General features: G+C 38.5%; 1 protein-coding gene across 2 annotated transcripts in view; it reads right to left on the bottom strand.

The window, feature by feature from the left end:
• The window catches only part of DPP10 (dipeptidyl peptidase like 10), an 850,913-nt gene that overhangs the window by 41,427 nt on the left and 783,695 nt on the right, over window positions 1–25,791 (bottom strand). For both annotated transcript variants that reach the window (XM_050916008.1, XM_050916007.1), the window contains exons 8-13: window positions 20,362–20,482; window positions 16,150–16,304; window positions 11,032–11,129; window positions 4,707–4,830; window positions 1,509–1,547; window positions 394–501 (exon numbers count right to left, since the gene is read on the bottom strand). In XM_050916008.1, coding sequence (XP_050771965.1) covers window positions 394–501; window positions 1,509–1,547; window positions 4,707–4,830; window positions 11,032–11,129; window positions 16,150–16,304; window positions 20,362–20,482 — 645 coding nt within the window. The remainder of the gene's footprint in view (window positions 1–393; window positions 502–1,508; window positions 1,548–4,706; window positions 4,831–11,031; window positions 11,130–16,149; window positions 16,305–20,361; window positions 20,483–25,791) is intronic.

The following is a 25,791-nucleotide window of genomic DNA, read 5'->3' as shown; positions in this document are numbered from 1 at the left end:
TTGCATAAATACAGAGCATTATCTTGCTATAGAGGATTTAGAAAGCAAACAATGTCTCTGACTAGTTCTGGAGACAGGAAGAGAGAATGACGACCGGGTGCTGTGTGAGTGCCTGCTGTTGACAGATCTATTGAGCATCTTTTGCACCAGCCTGCTATGGAGAGAGTGTTCATCCACCTTCCTGACTACATGGTGCTACAAATGTGTCTTGCAGAAGAGATGTGGTCACGACAGAGAAAAGGCCATTCCCATTATACATATGTGGAGGCTCTCAACTGTTTACTTAGGGCAGTCTTTCGTTTGTGTAAGACATCACCAGGGACACCCCTTACCAATATGCCTGGGGAATTATACAACCACTCCCAAAAAATATGAACTGAAGCAAAAACTTACCTGGACAATAAGCATGGCTATGTGGTGGAATTCACCCCGGCCACCTTGTTTCACTGGGACTATCATAAAGAACTTACTTCCATCTTTGGAGAAAACTGGCTCCTCATTCTATAAATATAAAATTGTTCCAGTTGTCTCAAACTGTGTGTTAAACTCTCCATTAAATAATCAGCTTGGATATCTAAATCTGTGGATTGTCATTGCTTACACGAAGATTAAAGAGGTGTCCTTTGACTTTCAGCATAATCATGTCTACATACTGCGATAAACATAGTGGTCTTTCGCCAGTGTTGGAAATACTAGAGAGTTTCCTTTATTGGCGTATGTATAATGAAAAAAACAAGTTTTATTGATAATGGTGACAAATGTTGTCTACTGCATCAATTTAGCAAAGCAAACTTGGCTTTAACAGGAATTAAGCCACTGTTTCTGAATTTGGATGGACACACACACATGTAAGTGCTTTGATGAATCAGTGCCCTATCGCTGACTGTTCAACTATGTAAGTAACTTTGCTTGTTATGCATCTCCTAATCCAACATCATATAGAAATGTTAAAGAGACACCGCCTACCATAAAATCATAATTTTTGATAATTTTTTCTTACATACACTTTACAAGATGGAACCTGAAATGTGTTTTAAATAAGTATGTTTCATCCATTTTTGCAAACGGTTGGATTTTCTTTTTGAATCTGTGAAAGTGGAACCATTTGCTGACATTTTGGTTCTACAAACAATTCATGTGCGTGAACTTTTTATATTATTTTCAAGCATTCCTCTGGAGCCCTATATGACCTCTTTCCCTTCTACTCTTTTGCATCAGTTTTGAACAGGAGGAAAAAAGGAGTAAAAACATTTTTCTCTGAAAAGTCAGCAGATAATGCACAAAGAAGTCAGATTTGCTGTGCAAGAATACATATGCTGCGTTGAATTTTTACAGTAATTTTTCTGATGATCATATGTTATATTAAATGTGGGGGTCCTGAAAAGTGAATATTTTAATTTTAACAAAAATGTCATTTTACATTTCGTTAAATAAAATAAAATAATGAGATAAAAGTAACAATAGAAGCAGCTATGCATTACACATTTCAGACATCATTCATACAATACCTGTTTAGAAAGCCACACTTCTGATGTAATCTCATATTTCTAAAAGAGAAGAGTTATCTTTATGAAATATATACAGACCAAAAAAAGCCTTACATTAATCAAAATGACTCTTTATATTTAATGTTTGTGTCCTGTGTTACAGAGCTCTAACCCAGCAGTTCTCAAACTTCATTACACCATGACCCCCTTTTGACAACAAAATTCACTACAAGACCCCAGGAGGGAGAACTGAAGCCTGAGCCCACCCGAGCCCAGCTGCCTCAGACACAGGGGCCAAAGCCAACACCCAAGGGCTTCAGTCCTAAGTGGGGGGCCTGCAACCTGAGCCCCGCTGCCCAGGGCTGAAGCCAAAGCTGAGCCTACCACCCAGGATGAAGCCCTCTGGCTTTGGCTTCAGACCCAGGCCCCTGCAAGTCCAACACCAGTCCTGGCAACCCCATTAAAAAGGTATTATGACTCACATTGGGGTCCCAACCCACAGTTTGAGAATCTCTGTTCTAGTCTTTCCATTGATATTATCCCAAAAATGTACAAATACTTAAAAGGTTACAACAGATGATAATTTAATTATAAATTCAGCTGTCTTTCTGAATTTCCAGGATAACTAGGGACATAAGATCTTTTAAAATCCTTTTTTATTAGCTATCAAAAAGCTTTGAACAGACAGTAATATTTGGTTTTTAACTCTAGGCATCATCTGACAACTGGAAATTTGTAGGACCTTCAGCAACATTGGCTAAACAGCCAGCACCAGATTTCTATCATTTGTTTTCATCTGAACATGCTTTTCATGGGTCATAGTTTACTTTAGTTTAGTTTCATGGGTCATAGTTTAATGAATACATCAAAATCTTAGTATCTACAATATCATGCTTCATATAGGGCCATTGCCTTTACACCATGCCATACAACCAGGTACTCATATATCTACCAGTAAAATAATATGGGATAGATTTGCAGCTGCTATGAATTGTCTTAGCAGCACTGAAATTATGACAATTGATACCAGCTGAGGATCTACCCTCTAGAAGAGTGGTCCAATCAACTGAAATTCAAATGGTTATCATAATTGGATCATTTCTTTTGATATAAATCTTTTTGGAATTGCAAATGAATACTGATAAGCTCTTGAGATATTTATAGAAGTTGCATATGCATTAGCACTGACATGGCAATATATGCTGTAAAACATTCTTGCACTGAGGATTTTTCAGCTCACTTAGAAAGCCATGAGTCTTGTCTCACTGTCACTGAAGTCAATGGCTAAACTTTCCCTCGGTCTAATGGGAGCTGTGACAAAGTGGGAAATATCCGTGTTATTTTTTATGAGTATTGTGCATACCTCTGTGTTTGTCTATGTGGGTTACTTGATATGGAGGTAGATCAAAATGAGTTTGAAAGAAGGAAACCAACGGGAAACAAAACAATGGCAAAGATAAGGTGTTATCATAGCTATCTAAGCCTCTATCCAGGCTAGACTGCTTTACTCTTCCCAAGGCTAAGCCTAGCATACAAGGGAATCCTAAACCTTAAACATGCTGGCCTCAGGAAGGGGATGGGAGGAAGTTGTCAGCTTCTGCAGGCTGACACAGATTGACTGAGAGTAAATGTCTGCAGCAAGCAGGCTGTAACTTGTCCCCCAAAGAGAACAAGGGGCACCAAGAATAAGACAGTCTACACAGGGTTGTGGTGAATGCTAAGGGTAAGACAGACAGTATATGTATGGGTCTCTTTGTTGTTTTAAATCCACTTCTCTCAATGCTGTGAACCTTTTGGCAAATAAATCCTACTTTGTTTGAAGAAGGTGCTTCTGTGTCACTGCATTTTATTACGATCCACATGATCCTGGCTGGAAACCATTCAGTGAGTGGTTGGATTGTTCAGTTTCACCCCGGGAAAAGGGGAGAGGTGGGTATTGAAAGGGGTGCACTTGAGGGACTGGACACAGCTACCCAGGGCCATGACAGCAGTGTTTATATGTCTGAGATTCCCAGTTATGACAACAATCACTACAAATGAAATAAATATATCTGAGACATGCTCCAGAGCAGTTAGTGTATAGGTGTTATACAATGTTCTTTTCTTTTTCTTGTACACAATCCAATCACACCCTAGCAACAGCCTCCACTCTTCTTTACCTGTCACTTTTTGTGGTCCATATGAAGGTGTACATTCACAAATATTTCTGAAGGCACCCAGATGTATAAAAAAAGTATAAAGAGGGATGGGTTATGGGTGCACGTGTCTTTGGAAATAGAAAGGTATGAATACCCAGTTTCCAGTCCTGTTTTAATAGAACTCAAGGAGATTATTATCATGGTCTTCAATTCAAGCAGGACCCGCCGGGTGTGAAGACATGTTTGTGTGAGAGGAAAATGAGGAACCATGAGTTGTCCTGAACCTTTGTGAAAAAACTTCTATTTTGAAATGCTGCCACATTCTATCACCACACAGAGGCTGCTGTCAGAATCAGCAGCAAAAGCATTAAAATAAACATTCCTTTTGATGAGACTGGCCCCTTTTTAGAGCTGTGTTATCATGACTTCCACCTGCAGGAAATTTGGAAACAAAAATTCTCTTCTCCACTAAATGTTCAGAACTTAAGCTCCCCTTCACACATTCTTATGACTCCATGACAGCCACCATATGTGATTTCCTTTGAAGCCCAAGAATTCTCTTCGGTCTTCCCAGAAATGTCAATTTCAATAAAAAACACAGTGTTATCTTAATCATAAAATACATTGTTCATGTACGATGAGCCTCTGGGGACTATGCTGCATCTTTCCATTAAATCCATGCAAACCTTTATAGATACTAAGGTCTGGAATGGAACTATGTTGGAAGAAAGAACAGTGACTGGACAGCTGAGAGTACCCGAAGGGATACATCTTGCTTCTGCATTAGCTGTAAAATGCCTGATTTTCAGAGGTGATGATCAGCTGAAGTTAAATAATGAACAAAGCATAGGAACTCTGAAAATTAGGTCTCTCGATTTTACTGATTGCATGAAATCATTTCATCGTAAAATCTGGAATTCTATTATTTCATTTATCTCCATGTTATCTAATTATATTTAGTTAGTAATTATGGCATCAAAAGGCATTCTGAAGACTAAACTCCAAGCACCTTTTTCTGGTCATAAGGATAAATATCAGGTATACAATCTGTGAAAGAAAGAAACAAGGAAATCTGACTTACCTTGCTACAAGCCCCAGTCGTGGTCTCACAAACCGTAAGAATGGAAATGTTCTGTGGTCTGTTTAACCATCTCACCACAGTCTTGGTATTGCTTACCCACTTTACCATAGTGATGTAGTATTCTCTGAGGTAAACATAAGTTTTAAAATATAGTGGTCATATAAAGTTGTGTAATGTTTTAAATTATATTAGTAAGTAAACCAAATCTGGAAAACAAAGCCTGAACTGAGTTGCTCCTTGTGAAAACATCAGTATTGAGGGATGGGACTGGATACCAAAATGACAAATATATTGGGTCATGGATGCTACCACTAGAAATAGTGGTTATGGCATGCTGCTTGCCTGGGAAGTTTCTGCTCCTTTAGCAGTTATCTTGCAATCTTTTAAGTAGCTGTGAGCCATATGCACCTTCAATAGCCTTTGTCCCACATGACTATATGCAATAAATTATTCAATGAAGATTTAAAGTGTATAAAATACAGATTGTAAATATGTCAGATGACTGCCATATTTAAGTTTTCCAAAAATATATACTGTCCATTTTGATGCTGATCCAGCAAACCACAAAAACATGGGCTGAACTTTGTGCAAGTGAGTAAGGTCTTTTATGAAAGTGAAGAGACTTGTGCTTAGAGCAAAGCACTGAAAGTTAGGTATTGGAAACTAATCAGGACTGTGCCATTGAGTCACGGTCAGACTAAAAGGAGAATAAATTTACCTGCATTCTTGTTTGTCTGTTTAGTGTTAGAAGCAAATAAGTAAAAGGAGAATGTACTCAGAAAATGGATGTTGTACCTGAACTTCCCTAGACTAACCAGGTGTTAATTAATGCACTTGTTTTTAAAAATAGTCTGCAGACTGCAGTATTTCTTTGCTATGCCAGATGCTTCTCTCTCCTGGACATATAGCAGACATCAAACTAAGAGAAACAAACTTTTGCACAAACACTCAATCCCTCCCTCACAAACCAAAAATCACCCACTATTGCTTTGCAAGGTTTGTGGGATCATTTTAAAATGCCAGTGATACACTGCAAGTATTATATGCAGGGACTGAATGAAGAGAAATCAGACGCTGTATCATTGTTAGTTGATTTTCACTGTAGCAAATAACTTGTAATACCAGACAAACTGTCCATCCCCAGACATGTTTGGCTCAGCAAAGGAGTCCAACACACAGATTTTAATGGCACAGAATATCTACCTACCTCCTACTGAAACCCTGTTATGCTGTCAGACTAAAGATGTTACTAAGAAGGCCTGTTGCAGCATGTCATCATAAAGAAACTTGGTACGCTTGCTTCAATTCACTGCTTATGACAGCTAGCAGCTTCTACAGTCCAGCTAAGAAATGCTCAACATTGCACTTAGACAATATGTCTAGAAATTCAGTCCCACTTTAAACTGAGGGTGTTAGCTTGCACTTAATTCATTTTTTACTGTAGTTTTGATGGAAGCTTCATTACTTGTTAACAGCAGATATTTATTATAGAGTCTAAAGATATCTCACTACATCACGAATGGCCAGCTGGCGGCATGTAGGAAAGGTTTGATGCTGCACACAAAAGATAATGGGCCCAGGAAAGCAATGCAGATGCCCCAGGTCTGAATTTGACCCCATGTTTACGGCATGTGGTAGAATAACAAAATCGACACACATTGCCTGGGACTATCTTTTCCTGTTTTTCCACTTGACTCCAGGTGATATGGATATTCTTCCAGAGTGTGATCTGATATGCTGACTGCAACTAGTGACTAGGGGGTTAGTATTTGCATTTTGAATATTTAATATCAAACCACATCAAACCAGTAGTTTAAACCAAACCATAATGTAACCTTCCAACAAACATCATGTGAACCTATGATTAATTACACATGAAGGAGCTGTGGGGGAATGGGCATACTAAGTCACTGTGTGGGAATGGTGCATACACAGTCTGGTTAACATTAGGAGCGGAGAGAGAGGCTTGAGAATGCTTGGTAAGTATGGAATCTTCACAGTCTTTAGCTGCTAAAATTGAAGAAGACTCCACAGAGCATGTGCAAACTGTAATTTCTAGAGGTTTATAAACTGGCTAAATTTGCTCAGATTTCATGGGGACACTGCAAGGCACATTTCTGACACAAAGGCCACCTCCCTCCCAGTACATGTCAAGTTCCTGCTCCAAAGCATGGGGGCACAAGAGATGTTGAAAGAAAAATTCACCTGAATTTTTTAATTTGGGGGACACAATGTATTTTCCCTAGCCTCGTTCTCTGAAATGGCTCAGCCATTTTGGCTGAAAATTAATATATCAGTCTAGGGCAGACACCTGCCATGTAAACTTGCAGAATGAATGGTTAAAGTTTGACAAAGTTATGAGCAGCTGAAAACAGGGTCTTATAATTGGTAGTGTTGGGCAATATAGGCAGGACTTGCATATATGTATATATGTTACACACACACACACACAAACACACAACCCGTCCTTCTTTGAGATACACTCAGTTGAAAGAGCAAAAATATTTTCTTACAATTTTTTCCTTTAATTTGGTGGTCTAAATTGAGACACTATGTTATGTTCATAGCATAATAATTTGCTGACACATTAATTATCATTTAAGAATGTATGATCCTCCTATCTCACCTGTGCGTTTGGGGAACTTAGTGAATGAGACAATATGTGCATTTTCTTATTGCCTGCCATGCTAAGTGCTTGGCAAAGTCAACAGAGACAGTAATCTGAACAAAGAAAAGGGATTTGCATTGAATTACATTGAAAGCATAGTTACATTCACAATCAAAATTCACCTGAAGAGTGGATACTTAGATTTGAATTAGAATAGTTTGAAAAAAATGTTTTGAGCTTTAAAATAGGAATCCATCCAAGAAAAAATCCAAATTTGCAAATTCAGACAACTTGCTTTAATGAAGTCATTGTAGTCTAATTTAGAGTCAATGGATAGGTTGTGAAACATATCTACCGATTAGAGTAGCAGGAAGCTTCTGTTATTTAACACCTGTGGCAATGGAACAATGGCGTATCCTACTGTATGGTGACTGTATGAATACTTGTGGATTTGGTTGAATAAGTATAGCCTGTGCTAGCATGAACAAGCTATGCCATGTTGCTCTTTTAGTTTGCTGGCAGATTATCTGCTAAGAAAGGTAAACACTAGATTCTTGCCCTATGAATGACTTCCTAAAATATTTATTGTGTTTTTTAAATTATTTATACTGCTGTGTATTAGAAAGAGGTACTATATGAATTTATGAATACTAATAGGAAATTTTTGCACTTATGAACACTGGTGCAAAAGTTAATACTGTGCAACCATAAATGAATTCTGAAAGGTAACCAAACTCATTACAATTGGGTCCTGCTGTATGCTATATTGAAAGGAGGCTGGTCTTTTGTTTAAGGAAAAAAGACAGGGACTCAGGAGATACAGATTGATGGATCTCCCACAGACTTCCTGAGTGACTTTGGACAAGTCAAGCTAGGTCAAATTACAAAGGATGAATAGAAACAAACAACACAAGTATGTAGGGACAAAATTAGAAAGGCCAAGGCACAAAATGAGATCAAACTAGCTGGATACATAAAGGGTAACAAGAAAAAAATTCTACAAATACATTAGAAGCAAGAGGAAATCCCTAAAGATGAACCGAACTCTAGAGAATTTTTAAAGGCTCCCATGACCCTTTTTTTTGAGAAACACCTTGCTGATCTTATTACAAATGGGACTGCAAAACACTGATTGCTGAAACAAGCTAGTACTAGCAGGGGTCGGCAACCTTTCAGAAGTGGTGTGCTGAGTCTTCATTTAGGACTTAAGGTTTCACGTGCCAGTAACACATCGTAATGTTTTTAGAAGGTCTCTTTCTATAAGTCTATAATATATAACTAAACTATTGTTGCATGTAAAGTAAATAAGGTTTTTAAAATGTTTAAGAAGCATCATTTAAAATTGAATTTAAATGCAGAGCCACCTGAACTGGTGGCCAGGACCAGGGCAGTGTGAGTGCCACTGAAAATCAGCTCGTGTGCCATAGGTTGCCTACTCCTGTACTAAAGCCTCAGAATCATTAAACAACCCTTCTGCCTTAGAAAAGGCCTGCCCAACTCTTAGCTTCTCTCATGTTTGTACATGTTTTATGTGCACGTATGACTTAGACTGACAAACATTCAGATTACTTGAATGCAGTTACGGATCACAACTTTCAAATGATGCTTGACTCATACCTATGTAAACTATCTTTTTTCGATAACTAGGGCATTATGCTTGAATAGGTAAAATTAAAATTGATTTTTCCAGGCTTTCACAGCCTTGCTCTGGTTTCCATGATGCAACAGCAGAATGGATTTTTTTTTTAACTGAATGTATCCCAAAGAAAACAGAGAATGTTAACATTAGTCTTAGTAAAGCTACAGTGAGCTTCACACCAAAGACTCAAGCTCTGGGAAGAGAGTCCCTGTAGGACAATCTGTGAATTCAGTTGTTGCTAGCCTTACAGCTCAGGATGGAAAGAAAGACTGAACAATGTCAATATCCATGCAATTAATTCAATTTTGTTTTACTCTGAGAGAAACAGATAACTTAAGGAGCAAGAATGAATTTGCAAAACCTAGAGCAAAACCGGTAAATTTATGTGCTTCTCTTTTCTTTTCTTGAAGATTTCTCTGTTGTATATAATTGATACTTTCACTGGCTTTATAAGATATAAAGAACTATTTTAATCCATTTCATTTAAGAGTTTGTCCTCCATTTTTTTGTTTATTGGGTTTTTTTAAGCTCTTTTAGAAGGGCGTATGCTATTGCTTTCACCAGTGAACAGTTAGCAAACATTCAGGATGTGTTCAAGTCTTTCATAAAAGGCTCCATTTTCAGGGAGAGAATCTATTTTCAGCAAGCACAGTCCATTCAAAATCATTCCTTTTATCAAAACAGTAAGTATTCATGACAGCATGCACAACAAACAGGACCTGATTCACCACTCAGTTATTACCATAGGACTCTGGTATTGCTCTATTAATGTCAATGAAGTTATACTAATATGAAACTGTGATAATTCAGTCCCATAGTGTTAATGCCATGGCCATTCTGAAGAACCGTTAAAAACTGTAAAACTGTTAAGGTTTTTCAGGAACTGCACAAACAACAAAGTGAATTCTCTGGTTTTTTGGACTAGTGATAACATAATTCTTTATCTCATTTACCACTTTTCAGCTGGAGATCTCAAACTATTTTAATAATATTTAAATAAGCCTCAGACTGTTCTGTGATGAAGGGCAAGGTGATAATACACAGTGAGTGCCTCCCTTACCTCTAGAATGCAGTCAACTCTGTCCAATAGCACTAAATAACATTGACTAACAATTTAGGGCAGGAAGTAAGTGGAATATCATAGCCAATGAAGCTGCAATGGGAATTTAGACTAACAGAACATAATGACATAAATTGGAATTTGGCTAGAAGACTGTAATTAAAACTCTCCGATCCTTAAAGAAAGTTCCAAAAGATCTTTAATAACCATGGGGGTTCAGGAGCTCAGCTTTATGCCTCATGCAAAAGACAGTAACTTCAGCAGGGCAATCCTGGCAGCACCATGCTGTCACTACTTCGTACGGACTCAAAAGAAAGAGGAGTCACACCTGGTAAATCATCTCACTATTCCTGAAGCACTTACTTATACCCAGAGATCTCTTTACCAAGCATTGACAAAATCCAATACAGCCTCGCCTGTGTGATCTGACAGGATCACAGCTTAGTTTATGTGATCTGCTTGGATCTGACAGGCTGCAGGAAAAAACTAATGTCTAATGATTTGAAGAGTTCCTAATATATCATTTTACATTTTAAAAAAGTGTATTGAAATGTATTTATTTATTTATTGGTAATGCACCCATTGTTGTATTTTCCGGGCGCATCACAGAAACTGAAACCAACTTTGCCCGCAAGTGGGAACAGGGCAAACAAATGGCATAATTCAGTTCTACACTGACCTCAAGCAAAATCTCTGTTCATAACCCTCTGCCCTCTACCATTTGTCTAGAATCTTAGCTCTCTGATGATAAATACCTAGTGCAATAAATAACTAAATCAAAAATGAAATTGGGCTCTGAAGGATCTCAGAAAGGTGAACTTTCTAGATCCTTGGGACTTCCACTAACGATGCCCGTCCCATGGAGTTCAATTCTATTCAGGTTCTTATACTGTCCCCATCATCATGATCAGCCCTGGGGACAAAGATCAAGGGTTTTCCAGTTATATTGAGCTTTTGTGTTGCTGTATAAAGGTCTCAGAGGTAGTCATGAGTTTCACAAAACAATTAAATTACATACCTTGATTTAAAGCTGTCAGGTGGCATGAGTTCCAGTGTATGTGTTGGTCCATATAGATTGACTACAAACAGCTTTATCGTTGGGTTTGTTTGACCTGCCTTTGAAAAAGGAAGAAAATAGAAATTTTAGCATGTAATGTAGAGACACTGGAAATACTGACAGCTAAATATACTTAAGGAATACATATATTTCAATATGTTTTTCATAACCTGAAATCCCTTAAAGCAATCTTCAACTGAACATAATAAAATTCTGTCTCACTATCTCCCATGAATTGCTCCGTCACATCAGCTACACACTTGAAGCTCAAGCCCAAAGTACTGATCACATACTATCTATCATGCTGCTATTCACTGAAGACAGATACCACAATGCAAAAAAATTGACCAGTCACATGACACTAATTGGGAAAGTATTTTGTGAGTTCTGTATGTAGATGGAACTCCCGTTAACATTTTATCAGAATTATGCATGTTCAAAGGCAGAATATACCCCGTGGTGTTTAGGACTTAGGGCTTGTCTACACAGCAAAGTACTTTAGAGGGCTGTGATTTGTAGAGCACTCTAATGTAATGAGTTCTAGCTACCCTATGCAAACCATGATGGTGTGCTCTAAAAGGTAGCTAGTTTGCATTAATGTAGCCCTGTTAAGAGCCTGTCAGCAGGATCTACATGGGGCAGTTAGAGCGCAACACCTTAGACTGCTTTACAATCCACACCCCTCGAAATGTAGACTAGCCCTAAGATTCCAGAATGTAAGACCATGTGAAACTTGTAACATGAACATGTATGCATCACAAGAAAGCACAGCTAGCATTCTTTCTTATTGGGTAGTTAAAAATCCAGTTTAAATGAACTTTGTAATAACGTTCTAGTAATAGATCTAATATTCAAATGTGTACACTCATGCTAGGGGACAGCCAAGGAAGAACCATTAGGATCTCTCACGACTCTGAAGACTGCTGCTGACAAAAGGGGAACAACCAAAGAGAGGGTGATAAATAGGTTTGGTGGTGGTGGTGGATGAAATGTCTGAAGGAGGAGAGAAAGGTAGGTCAGATGGTATCCTGCACCTTCAAATATTTTGAGGTTCACATTATCAATAATATAGATATTACTCAGATCATTGCCTATCATGGTAATGAATGTTGTCTCATTGTTTCCTTGTGCTCCTCCATCTGCCTGTTCTAGTCACATGTTGTCTTTTGTCTTGTATTTAGATTTAGACTGTGAACTCTGGGGCAGGGAACATTTTTTTACTCTGTACCTGTACAGCACTTAGCACAGTGGAGTCCTGATTCATGACTGGGTCTCGGAGGCACTACCACAATAAATAAATACTACATTGTAAAATTGTATACAATTTTGTAAAATATAATAAAATAATAAAATATCTACTTGCAGTTTGCCTGCTTCTGAGTAGCTCTGAAATGCTCAGTTAATTTGGAATGGTAATTGGACTCCGCTTGCACTTCCCACAAATTTAAAATCATATCCTCTTTTCAGTTTTATAGACTAAAATGGCTTTTAGATCTGGCTAAGTTTTTTTATTCTGCGATCAAACTACTAGGTATCTATGTGGATTCACTCAATAGCTGCTAGAACTGTTAAAACATGTCTTATTAGAATCATTTATGGCTTACTATTGAGCCTGTGTTTCACACAGAAATGAATGTAGTTCTCCTTAAAATAGCATGTCTAAAGTAATCTTGTGCTGGATAATCATCTTGTTGAAAAAAGGACACAAATAATTTAAGGTAAATGGTAGGGAGCTAGGGAAGAACAAATCTTCATTGGATTTCTTCTCAATTTTTTTTTTTAGGGTGTGGGGAAGGGACCCTCCCTTCTCTCCCCCCTCCCTGAAGAACAGGTCATATGCCAAGTTCATAAAGACTGAGGATCCACAGGAAGTCAAGCCCCTGTGTGTGATGTGCTATACTTCAATCCATGGCCACTCCAGACTTCCATTACAGGCTCCTCCCATCTCCATTCTCTGGCAACATATCCCCAGTAGAACTTCTCCAGGTGGTGACCATCACCAGAGTCTCCTTATTCTCTTCAGGTAGGTTGTGGGGGGAAAGGAATCAGAAAACTGAGTAATGTTAAGCTTTGGCTCCGCAGGACCAGTGGAAAAGGTTATAAACCCCCATAATCCTATCCTATTCCCACGTTGTCCCATCCCTCGACACTGTGCAGATTCCAGGACCCACAGAGAGTTTTCCAAGGAGCCCCAGGGAAGCAGAAGAAGAGGCAATGCTGCGGCAGAGGAAGGGACTTCCTGTTCATGCAGAATGGGCAAAATTATTTGTGGGTCAAGAAAAAGTGATCAAACTCACAATTTTTACCACGTCTACTTAAAAACTAGCCTGTGTACACTTGGCTCATTGTAGGGATATTTACAGATCCCATGTGATCTTTAAAATATGCCTTGCTGAAATACCAACACACATTTTCTTTGGAAACTGCACTTGTCTCATCACATTTTTAGCCCAATCCCCGTGTCCGCCCATATTTGAGTGGTGCAGGACAGAAGACAGATGTATGTTTGAACCAATGATAGGCAAACATGAAATTTAGAGGATCACTTAGGTTGAGCCTCTAGAAGTTCATGTGTCCGCAAAATTAGGGTCTGATCTTTGAAATACAAAAGAACATGGGTAACTTTCCTCATGTGAGTAGGTTTCATTAACTGCAGAGGGATGATTCATGTGAGTTATGGTGCATAGCTGTGTAACTGAAGATTTTTGGGGGAAATATTTTGTGTGAGATTTTGAGTTCTTTCAGCTTCCAGTGAGGCCAGAAATGCCACCAAAACGGCTTTCCCACACCTCCACTTCTGGCAAGAACTGGGAATTGAAACAGCAGTGGTAATGAAAAATACATGCAAAAGCTTTAAACAGGGTGTTTTTTTTTTATTTTTATTTTGAAATTCAAAAATGGTTCACTCTACCTCTTTGTCAATGGATTATATCATCCATTATATGCTCCTAGGTGGAAAATGTAATGCACATTTAATTCCATGCATGTCAACCCTACAGATGTCCTTATTCTGTTACCCTTTCTCGCACTTACTCCTTTACACTCCACAGGATTATTGCCTTGAGAAATTATTACTGCGTGTGAGTAAGGATTGCAGAGAGATCCCAAGTGAGCAGGTCACAGTTTTTGTATGGTGTAAAGTGAAATCCTGTGTTAAACAGCGACTTTTATCTATCCATGTTGCCTACACACAAGCTTAATTAATAAATGATGTTTAACTGCAAGTTAAATTGTTATTGAATAGACAAATTAAATGAAGATAATGTTTTTCATTAATGAGATTACTGAAATAATATTGCGCATCTCTTTTGTGCTGAATTGCTAATGCTTTGAGATTTTTCACTTCTTTGTAGTGCTATTTTTTTTTTAAAGAGTTCCTTGTATATTTTTTCTTGGTTGATTAATTGCTTTTAGCCATCAAAGCTGACAGAATTGTGTGACTGGTGCTCTTAGGTGCTATCATACTATAAATACTAAATAATAATCATAATTACCATCCTCAAATGCTTTTCCTTAAGAAAATCATAGGTATTTTTAAGTTCTGATCTTACTTCTGTTAAAGATCATGGGTCAACTCCAATTGATTTCAATTTGAGAAGGGTCAAGGTTAAAATTTTAAAGACTACTTAAGTGACTTAGGAAAATCAATGGGACTTAGACTTCTGCATGCCCAAGTCATTTATGAAAATGGGACTTAAATGCTTTTGAAAATCATACCCAAACCTTTAATCTATACACTGAACTACTGCTACTTTCTTCAAGTTTTGAATGTTTAACATTTTTATGAGAATCCCTACCTACTGCATATTATGCTGTTTGAGTGTTTCAGCAATCACTGTACGTCCTTCAAAGAAGCCAGCTCCCATTCTACATATTTGCATTTTACTGCACAGAATTCACCAAGGAGAGGTCAAAACCAAACTAACAAAGAACATCATCTCCTTTAAGAAGGCTTCCACATTAATGCCCTTGGTTTTCTTATTTTTCCAGGAGGCAGATGGGCTTTCTCCACTTCCCTTCAGCATCAGATTGGGGAAACAGCAGCGTAACCAAGTTTCTAAGGCTTTTACCTCAGTGAAACCAAACTCATAGTCAGAAAACAAAGTCACTAAGGCCTAGGTCAAACTAGTGTCCTGAAGTGGGCCTGCAGCCCATAGCAACCAGCATGGCTTCCAGTCTTTTCTCTCTCCTCTTCAGCTTCCCTTTCCCGTTTATATATAGCCTTGCCCCAAGGGTGAGGTTGGGTGCCTCTTGATTGGGCCCAGGCTCTTTTGACTATAAGCTGCAGATTAAAGGGGCCATAGACCCTGCCATAGTTACTTACATTTTGTTGCCTCTCACAGAGTTAAAAAATAAGCCAGTTTTTAAATATATATATACACACACACACACACACACATACACGGGGGAGGGTTTATGGGAATTAAACAGAAAATTAGGAGGATTCTAATTCTGGTATCAGAGAGCGTCATGTTTAGACCTGCAGATCTCTCCTCATCACAAAAGGCGGGCGCTCCTTATCCACGTTTTTGAACCTCACTGAAAGGTTTGGTTCTGTTCAGTTTAAAGACTTGGGGAAGGCTCATATCACTGCTTATTTTATCCAACCAAGGCCTCTGACCCGTGTTAATAATACCATCATTTGATGAAAAGTAGCAGTCAGATACTATGATGCTCTGTATTATCAGAAAACTGTTATGCTTCATCTCTATAAATGCAGCGAAACACTCACTGCAGCCTGCAGCTACTCTGTGCTGTTCAAAGGCAATTCTGGCAGCATTTTTTCTATACTCCTTCTGATCATTTCATTCTTCATTCAAAAGCTGTAGCATATACCAATCATAAATTAGCATGAAACAGACGGTATGTCCCATTCTGACCTAATGGTTTCTGTCTAGCAAAAAGCTTTATAACCCTATTTGAAATAGCATAACTCTGAATGCTATTCCCCGTACTGCCACATCAACACAAGGAGCTTCTTTTACTATGTAGAAACAGTCCTTCAGTAATGCAGAATGCTATCAGTCGGTTCACTGAACCGTGCACAAGGGCTGTAGATTGCACTTAGACTTTACTTACCTTAGGATATGGATAGTGCTTTCCTTTGGGATACAGACCTCCAGTAAACCGAGGAATAACCATGTTTGGTACCAAAGTGTCATTTATCATCAAGAATGCCAACCTTTCTCCATCCGGGGACCACCAGTGGGCAACGTGAGAGTGAAGAAGCTCCTCTGAAACAGATGCATATACTTGGAAATTCATAGAAGTAACTATTGTGTGATTCAGATTACCAACTCATTCATTTGCATTTTATATAATTTCTATGCTTTGTTGCAATGCAGCTATTGTAATTATAAAGAAATACTGAAAATTATCCTGAACTGAATTGCCTGAATATTAAGAACCATTATAGGCTAAATTACGAGATTTTACTCAGATGAGAATTCCCAATTATATCAATGGAATTACCTGCATAAGTGAGATGATTATTATTTCCTTATATTTAGCCCTAATATCATTCTATCTATTTTTTAATTCTTTTGTAAATGCTTTGCATCAATAGAATTTAAAGGCATTTAAAGGCATTTTTAGCACTAGTATCATTCTATCCAGTTATTTATGTTTTATTCTTTAATTTGGGGAAAACCTTCATTTTTATTGAATCCCATTTTGCAAGAAATTATGATGAAGGTGGAGGGTATTCTGTTTTGGAATAGATTTCTTTCTTTCCTTTTTTTTAAATTACCAAATTCCCAGCCAAATGAAAAATCTAGTTCCTGTCCAGCACTAGATCTGACTAATTTAGCTCTTTTACTTTTAGTCTGTGATCAGACTTTGATTTTGTTTAATTAGCTAATTTACTATTTGTACTTTTTCAATGAACACTGTGTTGTACACAAAATTCAGCTGTGTGTCTGGAAACTGAAATTTGGAATATTCACAAGCTGTCCACTCAGAATATTCACTAATTGCTGTTCACATGTGATCGATTGCCTGAGTTACAGAATATTCTTTCTGCTCCCTGACTGGATAACTGAAACCTTTTTACACAGATAATGAATGATGAACATTCATATGGCAAACATTTTTGTTTGTTCTAAAACACCGCTGTTTGCATTTAAATAAGGATATTCACACAAAGAACAGCCACTCCCAAATATTTCTGTAAACCAAAGCCCAGCAACATGAGTATTTGTGATTTCCAAATTAAAAAGTCACACAAATAAGGTCAAAATGAGCGGCTATTTGGAATTCATTTGAATGTCCATTAATATAATTGTGCAGTATTCAATCAGCTATATGCCTGATGCCACCACACAGTATTTCATCTATATCTACTGCTTAAATTAACAAGTTACCTAGGAAAGAAGAAAAGAATCAGAATGCCACAATATGCTCTGGAGATTTGTGCCTAGAAAAACCCCCACGTGCACCCTCTCACAATTGTTAAAGAGATGGTGTGTGCGGGAGAGGGGAACAGTTTCTTCCATTCCACCATAGCCTACTCCTAGGAATCCATGGAGACTGCTCTCTGGGAGCAGGACCTGCATCAGAGCTATGGGGCAAGGATTGGACAGCCTGAGAACGGGTGGAATCGCTTGACAGAGGCCACACAGAGCTCAAAGGCCAAGGCTCCCCCATCCCTTAATGCTGTATAACCTTTGCTGGATATTACCTGATTCAGAGAGCCCCCTCTGCGGTGGGGGAGCCCCTCACAAAGTGGCTTCCAGTGGCTGTCCTGACAGGGCTTAAGGAGGAGCAACTGAAACAGTAAACTGGAAATTCAGGATCTCTGCATCAGTGTGTCTGGCTTCCTTCATATTCAAACAGAGGAAAAGTTGTGGCCTTGCTGAAAATAAACCTCCATGTTTTTTGGAGAGGTTAATGGGCCTGATTTCCAACCCTACATATGCACTTGCATGATAAATTGCACATATGGATACAAACATGTATTTTCTAATGCAAACCGTCATATGAGCATATGTCCCAGCGAGTTTTGTGAATGGAAATTCTAACACCTCTGAGCACACAGATGCTGGAATTTTCAGGGCCGCCTGGGGGGGGGGCAAGTGGGGCAATTTGTCCCAGGCCCCACAGGGGCTCCCACAAGAGTTTTTCGGGGCCCCTGGAGCAGGGCCCTTCACTCGCTTCAGGGGCCCCGGAAAACTCTCGCGGGGCCCGGGCCCCCGGAGCTTCTTCCGCTCCAGGTCTTCAGCAGTTCGGCGGCAGGGGGTCCTTCCGCTCCAGCACCCACTGCCGAAGTGCCCCGAAGACCCGCGGTGGGGGGTCCTTCCACCCCAGGACCTGCTGCGAAAGTGCTGGGTCTTCGGTGGCAATTCGGCGGAAGACCTCAGGCCCCCTAAATCCTCTGGGCAGCTCTGGGAATTTTACAGTGCACATTCAAAGCATGGACACATGTATGTGCATGCACTATTTTACATAGACATGTGTAAAGCTCAGGTAGAGTATCAGTGGGAAATGTAACATAAATATGTGTATTTTCAACTAGTTACTTCTCTTCCTTATCGTTTATATTTCTTACCCTGTTTTTTAATGCTTATGTAAGAAAGTAATTTGTACTGTTAACAATTTTATTTATCTTTCATAAAAAAACTGTTTCTAAAATGCACACCAACCTTTTTTATAACAAATAATTTTCTGATATGCACAATCGAGTTGAAATTGAAAAAAATGTCGCATTGGCATGGCATAAATGACAGAAATTGGTCTTGTTTCTCTTTAGTTACTGTACACAAATACTACAAATACCGAGGCCCTTTGCAGTCAATATACTCTTTTCTTACTCGTATTTATTTCTCTCACAGTATCTGGTCTTAACAATAGGTGGGGCTTTGCCATACGGATCTACAATAGCATTAGAATCTCCTATACATTCTCTATAACTAAGGACCAGATTTTGTAATCCTTACTTACACTGAGTGTTTCCTTAGCCATAAGTGATGTGGCAGGCAGGCAAAGTCATAGGAAAGAGATCTTGACCGGTGTAACATGCCACAGCGCCAAAGTTGGTCTGTTAGCAACTTCATCACAGTCCCCCCTGAAACCTGACTCTTTCTTTTCCCCAGTTTCACTCATCCTACAATGCTATCTCTTAATCTTGTGAATTGTTTCATTCACTACTACACTACCCACAAGTAAGTATATTTGAGTAACCTTTACCAATGTTTAGTAGAGTCCAATTGACTTTACCAGGGCTTCTCTTATGCTAGACTTCACCTAGTCATTAGGTGGAGGATTCCTCTCCCTCCCATATGACTAAATAAATGTCAGGTTGACCTCTAATTACTCTCCAGGGATGAATGCTGCCCAGGAAAGACTAGAGAATTGGCAGAGCCATAACTTCGTCTGCTCAATGTGCTGAACAGCGGAGAAGGTCAGCTGCCTGGGGTGGAGGGTGGGAAGGAATATACTGCACTTTGTAAAGGGGAACAGTGTGAATCTGGAGATCTCCAGGAGTCATTCAGAATTATCTTTTGCACAGTGCAACTCAACACTTCCCCCCCAATTCAGAGCATATCCCACAGGCTACAATCTTGTGAGTATGTGCAACTCACCCTAAGGTTAGCAGAATTTGGCCCAAAGTTGCCTAGCAAAATTTTGAATAATCATGAATGTGAACCAAGCAATACTTTGTTTTAGCAACAAGGCGAGCTGCTCTTTCAGATTTAATTAACTTTATATGGTTAAATACACCAATTTATATGCAATCATATTAGATTTCCAGTTTCTCAAGTACATTTAAAATGATCTCCTATGCTAAAGATGCTCTTCTCCCTGGTTTTGAACTTCACTGACCTATTAAAATAGTTACAAAACATTAATGGAATCCATTAAAACCTGAGGTGGGTAATCTTTTTAATACAGGCATTTAAACCTCTATAGAATGTAAATTACCATTCTTATTTCAGAGAGTCCTTTTGAGCTCGGGTTTTCAAAGAAGCATAAGGGTATGTCTGCATAGCAACTAGACAACTGTGTCTGGACCATGCAAGCCGACTCAGTCTTGTGGGGCTTGGGCTGCGGGGCTTTTTCATTGCTCTTTAGCCGCACTCTGGGGACACCCCCCCACTCTAGAAAATATAACTATATACAAATGAGTCAATATAAAATATGAGCTAATGCAAAGATCTGAAGGCAATTCTGCAAGAAAATAGGAAGAGAAAAAGCAAAATAGCTTCAGACACTCGAATGAATAGTTTTCTCCTGTAGGTTTTGTACAAGAATCTCTTCCCTGTATTAATAAACAGCTATATTTATCCACCTTACCTTCATAGAGCCAGTCTGCGATTCCATTAAAAATGATTCCTTCTTTTCCTGAGGATGTCAGTCGCAATGAGCTACTCTTTACATCAGGTTGATAGTAGATGTTATTTTCAAAAATATAAATCTAGATTAGGGAAAGAGATAAAGGGGGGAAATAACATGTTGGTAAACATAAATGAATGTTTTCATGCCAGAGATAGAAATACAATTTCCATGGTTTCAGAACAGTCTAAAGAATAATTCATCATCATTTTCATTGAAGATCTCTTTAGATGTTCTGGTACTGTATTATCAATTTCTAAGAAACTTTTAACATTCTTGTGGCTCTGAATCCTCTCTTTTTAACTATTATGCCAACTCAAATATTTCTACTCCCTTTAGCAAATTTTCTCACAATCTCCAGAACCAGCACTGTAAAGATGCTAAAAAGTCAAATGTTATTAATTTAATATTTAAATATCTATTTAACAATTAAATAGATTATGAAACATTTTGTTAGTCCCATTTTTATCCAGAACAAATATCTTTATTTCCATCTATGAAAATAGATATAGCTGTATAGGTACAGATTACAAATATAAATTACAGATATACATCACTGGTGTAAGATGGGAATTAAGTGAAATAAGAATGAGACCAAGGAACTGAGTACTGTTTGATTCTCTTTAAGCTCTTATACCATGTACCTCACTGGTATTTGAACATCTTACACAAAGCACATCATAATAATGACCCTCCTATTGTAAAGTCTGGTTTCCTTATTTTTTCTCTGTAGATGTTTGGGAAGAATTTCTCTTTACTCATTTTTCTTCCCCTCTTTTCTTCTTCTCTCCATTATTTTCGTCCCTCACTCTTCAATGGCAAGGAGCCAGTGAGGACACAGACAGAAATTAGAATCTTTTGCAAGTGGCTGCAATTGGAACTTCAAATAAGATATCTTCCGCCAACAATTTGTCCCAGCAGCAATGAAAAGGGAGAAGTCTACAACCACCTTAAGCGGTCAGTGGTTCTCCTCCTTCAATGCTAAAATATAGAGCACTCTAACATGTCCTGGATTTAACCCAGTCGAGGGAGGAGGAGCAGGAAGAGGTCTACATCTGTCTTTTTACAGTATCTTCCCTTGCTTCCTCCCAGCCAACCCCAGCACTTTTTCTGAGAATTGAGATTCTTCTGAGGAGATCAGAAAGCTGTTGTTGTCTGGCAGGGGCCGTGAACCACCTGGAAAGACAGGCCCACCTTTCTGAAGCCTGCAAAAATGGCCAGCCCCTTCTCTCTACCCACATCCCTCCTCTTGTATCTTAATTCTTTTGTTGCAGTGACATTTCAGGGAAAGCTACACCACAAAAGTGAGTCTTATACTTTGCTCTGATAACAGTGAGTTTTAAGGCTGTTTTCACCTTATTCAGTCTTGCTGTTTTCAATGGTAAACCAAAGTGATATTTACACTCCAGTCTCCTCGTCTATTCTGGTGTTTCTAAGAATTAGAGGAAGGAGCCAGTGGGTGAATACCTGGGACGGGGCAGAAAGGTCTCCCCATTTTTGATGTAATCAGAGTCTAAGTTTGAAGTTAAGAATGTTAGAGCACTAAGAGGTGCAAGGAAGAGGGGAGAGAGAAAAGAAAGACCAAGAGAGAAAAAACAGGAGGGGCAGTGAACCTGATTGTAAAGATAAGGGTTTATAATGGAAGCAATGACACAACCCTAAGTATAGCACTATGTACTTCAGCTAATGCAGAACAGTCCAGCACTTCTCCGAGCAAGGCATCAAACCTGTCCTCCACTCTCTACACTAGCTTCTCATAGAATTTTGAATCAGTTTGGATGATAGATCTCAGATAGATCTTTAAAAGAGAACTGAATAAATTATTAAAAGAGAACTGGATAAATTCATGGTGGTTAAGTCCATAAATGGCTATTAGCCAGGAAGGGTAAAGAATGGTGTCCCTAGCCTCTGTTCATCAGAGGATGGAGATGGATGGCAGGAGAGAGATCACTTGATCATTGCCTGTTAGGTTCACTCCCTCTGGGGCACCTGGCATTGGCCACTGTCGGTAGACAGATACTGAGCTAGATGGACCTTTGGTCTGACCCAGTACAGCCATTCTTATGTCCTTATGTTAGTCCTTTACTTCAAAGTGCTCCCCAGCCTGGGCCAAGATATCTACAAATGTGCCTAAAGCTCTGAAATGAAGATCATAATTAACAACTCTGCTTCTCTGGCACAGTGGAACTCTCTACAAGGAAAAAGCTCACCTGTGTAGGAGACAGAACTTTTTCAGGGGCTGGTCCAAGACTATGGAATGAACTCCCTGAGGAACTAATGACCATTGTAACCCTCATCACCTTTCACTCCAAGGGAAAGACATATTTATTTGATGTTGGCGTCTCTAACATGAATAGCAATGTGCATATTTAGTTAAAAAACAAACAAAACAAGACACTCTACTACATATACTTCTCCACTTGGGAAGAGTATGAGAGAACAAACATGTGACAGATGTTAGTCACATTACTTAACAGCCTCCTGAAAGGCACTCATATAGTATGGTGATAAGCATGATAAAAGAACTTCTGTAGAACAGAATACAATACTACTTCCTTTCCCTTGTCAGATGGGGATCTTCTCCTCTCCTATCATATTCTTCCTTGAAACACAGTTCTTTTGGAATGAGCTATCCCTGATCTCTTCATTGGCACTATCTACTCCCTCTTTCCCACCTGATGTTATAGCAAACACACACCAACAAAAGTAAACAAACTAACAAAAAGGAAAGGAAAATGGAGAATCACAGCTGATGTGAATTCCTGTAATAATATTTCTGCCAAGTGGATTTTCCCAATCACTTAATTTTTTTGTTATCCCTCATCCCTCCTCTCACCCGATGTCAACATTCATGATTTGTCCTAATTGTAAATTCCTTAGGGCTTATTGTCTTGTTTATCTTTAAAGTGCCATAGCCATGTATGCATTTGCCAAGCACACAATAATCATAAATAATAACAAGAAAACAATTCATAAGAACATACACACATCATAATAGCTTTGCAGGAGGAAAATGCAGATAACATAGCAATAGATAAACAATACACAATATAAGTTTTGGTGCTAACATCTCTTCGATATGCACTCAGGCTACAACACTGGGCTGCTTAATTGCAGTAAATGCATTTCCATAGATCATCTAAGAGGCCCAGGTATTTATCATATGTCTGCTTGTGGGAATTACAATACCAGTCTAAGGTTAAGTATTCTTGACCTTATCACTGCTTTCCTCTCCCCTTCCCAATTATCAGTTGAAACAGATTTCCCTAATCATCTTTAAACTACAGACATTTATTGATATTTAATGATATCTATATCAGGATTTCTACTTTATGAAGCAATAAAGCTGAAGAGTTTCATACCAGGAGCACTGAAGCATGTTTTAGTTATTATCAGGGACAAAGGGTGACTTGGGACAAAGTTACTTCATGGTCAGAAATTCAAAATCCTATGTGAATTCAAACTTCAAGTAAAAATAATTGATGAAATGTTTTATGGTTTCAGCAGCTATATAAATTATCCAAAAGTATTGACCAGTAATTACATTTATATTTGAAGAACTGAAATTGGATGCAGTTCAGAATCTCTCTGAACCTGAAAAATATGACCCAACTTTCAGCTTGGAGAAGATATGGAATAAGAATTTTAATGATGCCAACTTTCTGAAGAAGGTAATGACGGGCTCTGTAGTCAATGTATATTACTAACAAAAAACAAAAAACAAAAAGGTGACCTACTTAATTATTTAAGGAAGCCTAGGTGAAATAAGATCATTTTGACAAATGGTTTTTCTTTTAGCCAGTTAAAAGCATTTATTTATGCCAAGACAGATCCTCAGGCAGTGTAAATGGGTGTGGCTCCAATATGTAGCATTACCTCCAATGTATAAAGAAATGTTTTTAACTGGCTAAAAGAACAACTTGGAAAAATGATCTTATTTCATTTAGGTTTCTTTGAACACATAGATCAATCTTGTCCATTATTGTAGAACAATAACAAGGACAAAATATTATTTATATTTCTTTTTTTCTTACCTTTTAGGTTGTTTCTGTCTCAAATTGTGAAAACATCTTTTATGGCTGGATGCTGTAGTGAAAAGCTTTCATTTAAATACTGCACTGTCAGTAAGCATGCAGGATTAAGAACGACTTTTATAACTGAACCATGAAAAGGGCCTTTAATCTTGTTACTACTATTTAGTATGTGTTGCTAATTGAATTTAACACACTGCACATAAGAAAATATCTCACAGGGAACCTCCAGTTGTTGGTTCCACTGATCACATGGTCATTTATTCTTACTCATTATTATCTAATAAAGTGCCCTTTCCCTGTCTGCCCTGACCACCCAACCAGCCCTATTTTCATCCTTCAAACATTCCCACAAACAGCCTCACATAATCTCTCATCACATATTCCCATTTCCTCTTCATTACTCCTGATCTCAGACTCTAACTGCTGTGAAATCTTTGCCTATCTTGCCGCACAGGAAATTCTTTCTTCCTATTGCACATGAGGAGTGGAGCTGCTGGGGACCTGTGCCCACCCTCTACCCGTGTCCAGCAGCTAGGGATGACTTTATTTGTTAGCTAAAAACGATGAAACTGTGTTACCCACGACACCGAGTGCAATACAGATATTAACAAATTAAACAAGATTTAAATCCAGGACCTTGCAGAACTAAATCAATCACCTAGACTAAACATGCTGCTCTAAATCATCCCCTCCACTGTCGGGGCTGTGCAATGTTGTGCAGGATTTAGTCCCAAAAGAATAATGTGTTCATGCTTGATGTTGTAGAAATACCTTAGTATAAATCACCATTAAGTTCAGTCATTCAGCCCCAGTCTGTAACTTTGAGCACTTTTTATAATTCATCTGGTGTCATTTTTGAGTTATAGGGGCTCATAAAAAGTGTTTGAAGCCAAAGAAATTACTCCATGCAGATTTCTTACAAATATATAAAAGACCAACACCCCAGAGTCATTGGGTTTAAGACTTTTCACACTGTGGTTCATCTGAGAGAATTTATTTTTATAGATCAGTTGACCATATTCCACCCCTTGAAAACAAGACCTTTGAATGAAAATGTTCATATCTGCTAGTATAGCAAAGCAGATAGAACACAATTACAAAAACATTAGCACTAAAATCAATTAGTAGTAACCTTAACATGAAAATTGCTAACACTGGACTCAATCATGGCTTTGTGACAAGCACTGAACAAGGGCCAGAGCATTGGTACGGTGCCCCAGGAGCAGCCCATGACTGTAGAAGTCAGGATCTGCCTCCCATTTTTTTGCTATTCTGAGGCGGGGGGGGGTGGGATGGGAGGGAATATGTTGTGCCAGGTCTAAAGTCCCTAGTGCAACATAATTCTCCTGACATGCTC

The sequence above is a fragment of the Gopherus flavomarginatus genome, chromosome 10 (genome assembly GCF_025201925.1).
Source record: "Gopherus flavomarginatus isolate rGopFla2 chromosome 10, rGopFla2.mat.asm, whole genome shotgun sequence".
Taxonomy (NCBI): Eukaryota; Metazoa; Chordata; order Testudines; family Testudinidae; genus Gopherus; species Gopherus flavomarginatus.
Note: the sequence above shows the minus strand (reverse complement) of the source record. Positions and strands in the feature narration are given on the sequence as shown.